We start from the raw sequence: 10422 nt of genomic DNA, 5'->3' as shown, positions 1-10422 counted from the left end.
TGAGCTGAAACTAAGCCAAAATACTCTTGTATAAGCTATAGTCAAAGGGGAAAAGATGATTATGAGTTGTTGAATAGTAAAACCAGATATTTTAACTCTTTCTCTTTGTTGCCATATTATTACTAAAAACGGCTTTATTATAAACTTGGCAAAGCACTGGTTTTATTAGGAGTTTTTGTCCAATCTTGTTGAACATGTGTATTTTGGCATCCATGAGGAAATAGGCCTATGTCTAGAAATTAATGCTAGGAAATCTCCATTTGTACATGCCCATTTGCAAACATTAGACAGCAGAAGCCACTGAAGATTGTATTCTGGTTCTTCATTACCTTTTCTGAGATATAAAATGAAGAATGTCACCAGCCAAAGTTCCTGGACACTAAGGTCCTTCCAATACCATATTCAGTTTACACTGGAACATCTCTTGTGGGTAGGCCAATGCCCAAATTGATATGCAGGCATTATCTGCCAGAAGATGTGAGAAAGGCTGCCTGACCCCCACAACTCAATATACAAAAAATAATTGACCTTACAAGCCAAGTAGATGTTAGCAAGTATCCACACATCTGCACATGTGGGTGCCAAGCTTGAGAAAAGTAAATTGCCTTGGCACCACGCATGCTGCCATGCCTAACAGGCTGCAGTCAGCAGCTCCCAGTGGTCATGCTGTGCCTAACAGTCTTGTGGCAGTTGGTAGGAGCAAATCCACCCTTCGCCATGGGAGTGCAGAACTGCTCCCAGGAGGACACGTTCCTGTGGTGCATTGTGAGACTTGGTTTTTTGTAGCGGGCTCAAGGGCAGAAGTTTGTTGGGCTGCCAAGGCATATGGCTTTGCAGGGCCTGGTTGTGTTTGCTGGCAGCTGTGGTTTGGGACAGTGGATCAGAGGGACATTTCGACATTATGTGAAGGCATTGAGTATGGAGACTGAACACAGAGCATACGATAAATCTGGCAAACAAGGCGAATGCTGCATTCTCATCCATCAACACTTCAGGGACAGCGGAACAAGACACAGCATGGTAGGTGGGACAGTACTGCCTCGCTGACATGGGATGACCAGTAATGGCTCCACAGTGTCTGGAGGATGGCGTGGCTGCAGGGGGGGTACTCCAGGCCATGGAACATGACTGACAAAGCCCATTCAAGTACTGAGACAGGCTCTCAGCTATTGTACTTTGCAGTCCAGTACATTTAGAACATTCAGAGTAGGACTGGCCTATGCACGTGGAACACAAAAGCAAAATGGTACTGGCTTGAAAATCACCTGGTTGTCAAGCCTGTACATACAGCCATGACTTGGTTTTGTCACAGTCTGTAACTGCAAAACTAGACATGTTATACTGATAACTTAGAGATTTTAATGTTCTTCTGCCTTTTGGGGTTTTTTATTTGAGCACTCCTGGGATGAGGGCACTGTTAATCTTTATGGAGTATTTTGTGCCTAATTAATTGTAAGGACTTAGGTAGCTGAGGGCTTTTATTTTTCTTTACAGAATAAGATATCAATTAAAATGTAAATCTTTACAATTGCTTTCTTAGGGACACGGGGATCCCTATAATTGAACCGTGTAGATTACTCACTGTTTTCAAGTACATTAATAATAATGTGTTGGCACAGCTGCTCTTTCTAAATTCCTTACAATTAAATGGACAATACAAAGAGTTAAAAACAAGTAATGACTTGTATGGATTTTGTCAGTGTATGCAAGGGGGTTAAAATAGTTGTGTAGTTAGATCAGTTGATTGATAATAACATTTAACAATCCCTATCAAAAAGACTACAGCCTGCATGAACAAAAAGTGATGAAAAATGCAGGAGTGTCACTTACTTCCTCATCCCTTCTCATTTCCTTTCCCTTTTACATCTTTACTTGGACATGTGATGCAGGGCTGGCTAGAGGCTACCTGGATGAGAATTGTTTCTCCCCTTCATTTCCTTGAGCTGTCCTCCCTGGAATTGCCTTCATACTGCGGTAGCAAAAATATAAAGGCCAGATTATCTCCCTCTTAAGCATCTGCAAAGGCATATTTGCAGTGAAAAGCACTTGCCTCTCTCCAGAATAAGACAGAGAGGTCAGACCCCCACCACAGGGAGAGGGGAGCTGTGTACTCATAGCCCTGTACAGGATCACAGACCCACAAGAAAACTCTCCTTTTTTCTTTATTTTTCATTGAAAATTCTAAAATCCAGTAGCAGAGGAGACAGTGTGATATCCTAGGGGTTAGAGCACTCCCTGGAAGTGAAAAATCTGAGCCCTCTTCAGCCTGAAGAACTTGAATCTGTAGTTTTCAATAAAATGCCTAATCAGGCTATGAAATGGGCTACAGCAATGGTGTTCTCCGTCTGCCTTGTTGAAGGAGAGCCAGAGTGCAGCATAGTGCAGGATTAATGGGACCAGGGAGAGGGGACAAGCTATAGGGGACCTGTGTGTAGTATAGCAAGATGAGGACTCCCAGCAGTTTATGAGTTCTGGAGAGTTTTGTTCCTTGGCTCCAAATTACATTTATGTATTTTACCTTGTGATGCTCAATCAAGCAGGACTTGGAGCAGATATCAGGACTCTTATTCCTTCACTTAGGGCTTAACAAAAAGAACCATCATCATCTCATCTGTGCTTCCTTGTTCACTTGCATTACAAGTTTACTTCAACTTTAAATGCTCCTTGCTACAGTGAACTGGAATTATGACTGCCTTCCATGTGATACTTAATACCACTGCCTGGCAGAATGAAGCCTTTCCTTTGCAAGCTTCAGAGTGGAATTTGAAAGAATGTTGCTGATTACAGTCTGTACTGAGAGTAAAGCATTCAGTGTGCTTTGCTTCCTTTTGTCAGAATTCAAAGTTTGAAGCAAGACACTAAAACAAGAAACAAGCTGTCCTGTGTCAACAGAAAGATACAAGTATAAAGACACCCTTAAGTCAATATTGTCATGGTTTAACCCCAGCTGGCAGCTAATCCCCCCGCAGCCACTCGCTCACACTCCCAGTGGGATGGGGGAGACAGTTGGAAGAGTCACAGTGAGACAACTCATGGGTTGAGATAAAGACAGTTTAAAAGGTAAAGCAAAAGCCGTGCACCCAAGCAAAGCCAGCCAGAGAATTCATTTGCTACTTCCCATGGGCAGGCAGGCAGGTGTTCAGGCATCCCCAGGAGGGCAGGGCCCCATCGTGGGTAACAGTGACTTGGGAAGACAAATGCCATCACTCCAAATGACCTCGCTCCTTTTTCCCCCAGTTTTATATACTGAGCATGATGCCATGTGGTCTGGAATATCCCTTGGGTCAGTTGGGGTCAGCTGTCCCTGCTGTGTCCCCTCCCAACTCCTTGTGCACCCCCAGCCTCCTTTCTGGTGGGGCAGTATGAGAAGGGGAAATGGCCTTGACTCTGTGTAAGCACTGCTGAGCAACAGCTAAAAATATCCCAGTGTTATCAACATTGTTTTCAGCACAGATCCAAACCAGAGCCTACTAGCCACTGTGAAGATAATTCACCGTATCCCAGCCAAAACCAGCACAAATACACAATATATTTATGTCTTTAGTCTTCTCTGAAGTAATACAGATTGACAAAATTAATTTCAAATACATTTTTAAGATGCTGTTTTCTTGGGGGTTTTTTTCCCCTTGGTATTAATTCCTGTACTTTCAATGGGCTCTGTCTGAATGTCTCTTCAGTCTCCCATTGGTGATTCCATCTCCAGGTCCCGTACACTACCATGCCAGCCTTTCTAACACTGTACACATTTCCTGCCATGAGCAATCCATATGCAGCTGCAGTCTCTGCTGCTGAAGTATTTCAGCCCTGTGTCTGACTGTCTTCAGCTGCAGTATAGAGCCCCCACAAAACTCGGGGTTTGCACCACTGCAAGCTGTCTTGGTTCCTCAATGATCAATGTCATAATGACAGTAGAAAAAAAGCACTGCCGGAAAAGCCCCACATCACAGGACACAGAGATACTCCCCATTTCATTTTCTTTGTTGTTGGGAATAATCAGAAAGTCTTGGGGAAATGAAATGGTTTTAGCTTTCTTCAATATAAAATAGCTTTTAAAATAATTATCATGGTATCTTACGTGTCTGACTCTGCTCCTTTAGACTGGAGACCTGATACATAACTAACACTTACAATGTCTATTGATTAATCTACACACCTGTAAGAGACTGATACAACCTTAATTGGGTAATGAAAAATGTCTGATATGAGCAGGACTCACAACTGTATCACTATAAGCACAACAATTATGTTGTCTGTTACTAGTACCACTAATTCGCAATTGCTACGAAGAAACCGTATCATTCCCATGCAAGCTCTATCATGCCACAATTCCTTTCCTTTTTCCACTTACTATTAGGGCACAAGCCTATCCCTTCTCATCCCACCCTTGCACGCCAAGTCTTTTGGACATAGACCTGATGAGAGTGCAGCAGGTTCTCTCAGGGGTGTTGTCCACCATCCTGGGGGGCTTGGGGTCACAGATTAGCTTTACCACTGGAGGTGTTAACACTTCTACAACCAGAATATCCCATTTCTCTTTGTTCTCCACAGGAATATACCTAGTGCCTGTTTTTTAAATTATTTCCTGGGCTTTTTTTCCTATTTAATTATTTTAATTCCTGGTGGTTATTTTCCTGAGCCTACCTTTTCTCCAACCCTGCACCTCTCTTTTCTCTGCCTAGGGTCCTCCCAGACAAACGGGACCTATTCAATGACATGCTTCTAATTATTTTTTCCTCACTGGTCGCAATTGTGCTATATCCACACCCAAATTTGATATTTCTAACACTGTTATCCAGGCAGTTCTGATAAAAAATGGTATTGCTCATACTGTTACCTAGAGAGTCCCAAGACTCCCTTCAGACCCTTTCATTCAAGCTGGTTACGTATCTTCTATACCATATGCTTTTTGAACAGAAATATGTTATCTTACTTTAGCCTTGACTTCCCTACTAGCTATTTCAGCCAAGTAGTTTCTTGATTTATGCAGAGACAGCTTGCATACCAGAGAAACAGAATAATCCATTTTTGTGCTTATACATATAATCTCTTTGCCCTTGAACAGGTTCAATTACCCTCCAGATTCCCGTGGTGGCATTAGCTGGTTTTGAAGCCCAATGTTTGAGCCTCTGGCTCACAGTAAGGCTGGAAGGAATGTCCTTGGAGGAGCAGCTGAGTACTTTAGGCCTATCTAGTTTGGACAAAAGAAGGCTGAGAGGTGATCTCATTGCTAATTAGGAAGGTAGGTGGAGAAGGAGACACTGATCCCTTCTCCATGGTATCTAGCGATAGGTCCCATGGCAAGGGTTCAGAGCTGCGCCAGGGGAGGTTTTGACTGGACATTAGGGAGGATTTCTTTTCTGAGAGGGTGATAAAATGCTGGCACAGGCTTCCTAGAGAGGTGGTGGATGCCCCAAGCCTGTCAGTGTTTTAGAGTGTTTCGACAATGCCTTTAACAATGTGCTTTAACTTTTGGTCAGCCCTAAAATGGTCAGGCAGTTGAAGTAGATGTTCATTGAATCTGAAATGGTCTATTCTACTCTAAACAACCCCAGAAGAGACCCACTAGCAAGGAGATGTACATTTCAGCAAAAAATAGTTCATCAATGTCAGCAATGTATCACATCTTGCTGTTAAGAGTCACTTTTTCTTATCAAGGAGCACAGAGCCTCCTGTTCCTGCCAAAATACCAGGCTGCGTTGCCAGTTGCTACTTTTCACTATCATCTGGTATCTCACTTCACTTTACCACCAGAACTGTCACCTCTGTGCTAAGACCCACTGTCACAGCTCCCTGCCATCTGCCAGTTGCCACTTCCAACCCTACACAGTCTTGTCTCACTGGGAGCATTCTGCAGAAGCACGGCTGCACTCACCAAAGGTGTGACTGCTGCTCACACAGACAGCACCTGCAGCAGCACCTGCACAGCCATGGCAGCACTGACTGCAAACCTGCACTACTGAGAGCATCCCTGCCACCACAGGAGTAGCTGGTCTGTGCAGGGCCACACCACCCCCAGGCTGAGTGATGTGATTCCCAAGGTGGGCTGATGGGGTAAAGACCACATGGATTTGAGTCACAGCTCTGGCTGAAGGTAAGAAATGCTCCACAAGTGCTTCCCAGTCCTTCTGCTCCATGACAAAGTTAACAGGGAAGCTGCATCCTTTCCATAAATTCAGCATGAAGAACTGCATGAAGGATTCATGGTAGCATGACCAATGTTAAAGCCTTCAAATCAAAAGAGCAATTCTCACTGGGAACTCGTAAGGACAAGGACAGCACACAGTCACCCTTTGGGAAATGGCTAAGCTAGGACAAGCTGTAATATAAGAGACAGTGAGTGGGATTCATGTGTAAACTCTGGACACCTACAATGTGTAAATGATTCATTTCATTTGGAAGAGAACATCTACGTTTGGTCACATGAACTGCACCATTACATTTAGCTATTTCTCCTCCTACATGATTCAGGAATAGTGCTCTGCAATATCTCGCTCAGGCGCCTTCATGTTTGAATAGGTAAATCTCACACCATATCTAGAGGTAGTATACCCTCTGCTTAGAAGGTAAATTCTAGTGCTACAAGTGTCCCTGTCAGAACTTGAAATCAATCTCACTTTTTCTCATTTGCTTTTGAATTTCTGAACCTTCAGAACTGCAGAAAACAAGACTTTAAAAAGACACACATTTTACCTTCAATAATCAGTATTTTCTATGTGATAACTAGTGATTTATCTGAACTAAAAAATAATACTTCTTTTTTGATCTTTTGTTAGAATTAATTAGAATTCCTTCACATGACTTTCCACTTTGATCTGTAAATCAATTTCTGACCCTACCAGCAACTTGTGAAATATTTATTAGCACAGGAATATTATCATAGCCTTATTATTGTCTAGATTACCCAGCAGCATACGTGCCAGCATGGTATTGCTGAGAAGCTTGGCTATGGTGTTTGTCTGTAAACTGTGACAGTAATTTTCCATGTCCCACTCTCTGCCTTACTACAGGTTCCTGTTTACCCATGTTCTGGTCTGACAGCAGTGTTCCATCTTGCCTGTCTGTTTGGCTTGCTGTACAGAAATAAGCTTGCAAAGCAGTATTACAAAATCAATATGATTAAATCGAATAATGGTATTATAATGAAGCAAGCTTCATAAGAGAAATTTTAATCACTCACGGATGTCATATTTATTTTTAAAGCAGAGTGTCTGATTTAGGGTTATTCTTCTATGCCTTAAATGTGGAAGTAGATATAATTTAGAGGGAAGATAGAATAGATGTCTACAGAAGTGTCTGGAAAAGATGGGTAGGGATTGATCCAGATATGTTCCCATAGGGGCCTTTCTAATTTGATGATTTGATTACATTTGAAGCAAACAGAACAAGGTGGGTTTAATACAACAGGTTGTTGTATCAAATTCCTTAATAAAGAGTCTGTGGGTGCCAGAAATTTTCACAGTCCCAACAGGAGACCAGGAAAAATATCCTGAGATATTTTGGGGGTTATCAAATCACCATAAGCTCAGGAAATTCCCTCAACATTTTTGGAAGCTGGGAGAGTTAGGGAAAGGCATCAATACAGGCTACCTCATTTTAACACTTCCTTAATTAACCAGTTTTGCCACATTTGGAGATGTAAGGGACTAGACAGCTGCTCCTAAGTTCTTAAAATTTGTAGATGTTTACACCAAGGTTCCTCAGAAATGGTTATTAGAGCTGGCATTACTTCTTCATGGAAAAATAGGAGGAAGCATCTAGAGTCAGCATCTAGATAGCAGAAAAATGCTAAGGTCTTAGGTAGGGGAAGATAGGAAAATACCACAGGCAGTCTCTGGAAACAAAATGCAAGCAGCTTGTTTTGAGTTAAGTAACTGGATGGGTGAAAGGATTCAAAAAGGAGGATGACATAGTAGGAATTACAAAAGTGGTCTTTCAGCTACAGTCTCAAGGAGCAGGACAAGATTGTCAACAGCAGACAAATCATGGTGAAACAATTATGATCTTGAAAGTCTGAGCAAAAGTTTTGCACATCAGCTGTAATGCCTCAGGCTGTCAGTCTACCATACTCAGTATCATCCCTCTGGCAGCAGCAGTAACAAGTGCATAAGGTATTTTGGTTCTTTGTTGTTGGAATGGAAAGCTTGTATATTAGGGGCTGATAAAATACACATGTAGTCCAAATACAGCTAGAGCAAGAGAAATTGATGCATCTATCCCAGAGCAAGGGAAATTGATGCATCTATCCCTCATCACAGATAGCTAGGATTATTGACACTTGAAGCCTGACCCAGAAACTGTCCCCACTTCCCTCATGTGTGGGAACAATACAGGCTGTACTCTGTTCCCAAGGTCACCACACCAGGATCCTCACTGCTCTGCCTCCTACCTTCCCCTGCCTGGGTACAGCTGGTGACCAAGAACTCTCTGCTGCACTACATCACTGTACCTGGACAAGGGGTAAGAAGAGGGTACCTCTTCTCCCCGCTTCTGCCCGTGAGGCAGATACTGCATGTCAGTTCTTACAGAAGACCAACAGAGGCAGAGCCCATGGAGGATTAGGAGCAAGGAAAATGAAACAGGTGATGATGACAGGTTCAGGTTTAGGCTCTATTGCTGCCTTCTGATCTTCAGTACCCTTCAGGAGCATGTGGCACCAACAGCTTTGTGTCAGCTGCCTGAGATCCTTCCTCAGTCACCATCAGGACATCCCTCTTGCCTTGCTCATTACATCCCTGCCTGGATGGAAGGACCCCTGCCAAGAAGTATTATTTAAAGCTTGCACCCAATATTTAAACTTGAATAACAAACACAACCACCACATTGTTCACAGTGACCAGGGAAACTAAAATTTCAAGGCAAAGATAAAAATCTCTGCCTTACTCATGTGAGTTGCAGATGACAACTACAAATCTTTTGAGAGAAATACCAGCAACATTTGTTTATCTCAGGTTTTCATCTAAGTACTGCTAAATTTAAAATCCATAAACAAGAAGGAGGATCTGCAACCTGGAGCTTTTGTCTGAACACCATTGCTGCAGGCTAAGATGCAGCACATATGGCCTCCTTTGATGCTGTGTGGTCCAGCTTTTTCCCAGAGTGTTAATGTGTGCTTGTTCCTAGCCTGTTCCAGAGAAGAGGACAGCAAGGTCTGGACAGCCTGTGAAGACAGACGTCTGGACAACATCAGAGGCTGTGGGTGAAAGCTGGCCTCTGCATGTTTGGCAAGTACTCTGCTCTTAGGCTGTTTTACCAGCTGTGGCCGACCCCACACATGCTTTTAAACTACAGCATCTGGAAGGGATTTCTAATGGCAGCACTTAAATCCTGACATGCCCTCATATCCAAGACCTTCGGGGCCCGCTTGTGTGAGGATTTCCCTTTCCCTCACGACTACCCGCTCTATCCCTGAGCCGCGGGAGCCTCCGCGTACCCGGGGCTGAGCTCCCCTGTGCGTGCTGCGGGGCGGGCTGCGGCAAGGAGACGGAAGGGAGTCCGTGGCCCGTCCTGCCGGGGCCACCCGTCCCGGTGCCCCCGGTGTCCCTCTGGGCCATCTCCGAGCCCTTTCCAGGGCCGGCACAGCCCGCCGTGCTGCCCGGGCCGCCCGGCGCATGCGCGGTGCCGCCGCCGCGCGGTGGCTCCTGCGGGGACGCGGGCGCCGGGGCCGCCGCCGCGACGTGTTGCGCTCGGAGCCCCGCATGGGCTGTGCCGCACCGGCTGCTGCGGCCGCGCCGCTCCGGGCCGCCCTGCTGCGGCCGCGCCCGGCTCCGCAGGCTCCAGCTGTTCGCTGCGATGCCTTAAAGGACCTCTGCGTTCCCGCAGTTCATTCCGGGCTGCTCTCGCCTCCTCCTCCTCCCCACGGCTGCGAGCCCCTTCTTGAACTGCTCCGCACGTTAGCGCTGCTCGGTGCGGGCGGGCATTTCCATGCGAGCGCCAGCCGCCCGCTGCTGTGACCAGCATCAGCACATCATCCACCTCCCGCTCCAGATCCGGAGCGACTTCATTACTTGGGGTGGTGCAGGGACCTTTTTTTCGGCAGGAAGGTCCAGTGTAAGTTTATTTTCGGCTTCCGCTCTTCTGCACCGGCCATCGGTTTTGTTCACCATCCCGCGGGAGCCGAAGGAACCGAAGTTGCCAGGTAAATGCCCCCTTCCTTGTCTGCAGTACTTCGGGAGGCGGCTCCGGTCTGCCTGGTTGCATGGCTGCTGCGCCGCTGTTGTACAGCACGGGTTGCGAAGCGGAGGCAGCGTTAATGGCACAGCTGTCACCGGGCATCTCGTGTCGCCGCCCGCCTCTCGTGATGTGGCTCCGCACGGCTGCGGGGAGCGGGAGGCTGCCGTGCGCCGCACAGCTGCTGCTGCCGCCGCTGCCGCCGGGGCCGCGGCCGCCCGGCCCGTTCGCACCGCGCTGCCCGGGGCGGCGGGG

General features: G+C 45.8%; 1 protein-coding gene across 4 annotated transcripts in view; it reads left to right on the top strand.

Annotated features, from left to right (window-relative positions):
* The first annotated feature begins 9667 nt into the window (after window positions 1-9667).
* PANX2 (pannexin 2) overlaps window positions 9668-10422 on the top strand; it is a 23992-nt gene continuing 23237 nt past the window's right edge. For 3 of the 4 annotated variants that reach the window (XR_006014434.1, XM_042018228.1, XM_042018232.1), the window contains exon 1: window positions 10048-10135. Coding sequence is in view for 1 of the 4 variants with exons in the window: in XM_042018229.1 (XP_041874163.1) it covers window positions 9922-10135 (214 nt within the window). In the remaining 3 variants the exon portion in view is untranslated. Of the gene's footprint in view, window positions 10136-10422 lie in introns of all 4 variants that reach the window. The other variant, XM_042018229.1, reaches the window with a different exon arrangement.

The sequence above is a fragment of the Corvus kubaryi genome, unplaced genomic scaffold (assembly GCF_017639235.1).
Source record: "Corvus kubaryi isolate FWS band 111438036 unplaced genomic scaffold, C.kubaryi_AGA036_p1.0 137, whole genome shotgun sequence".
Classification (NCBI taxonomy): Eukaryota; Metazoa; Chordata; class Aves; order Passeriformes; family Corvidae; genus Corvus; species Corvus kubaryi.
The sequence above is the reverse complement of the archived record's forward strand: the minus strand, read 5'-3'. Positions and strand labels throughout refer to the sequence as shown.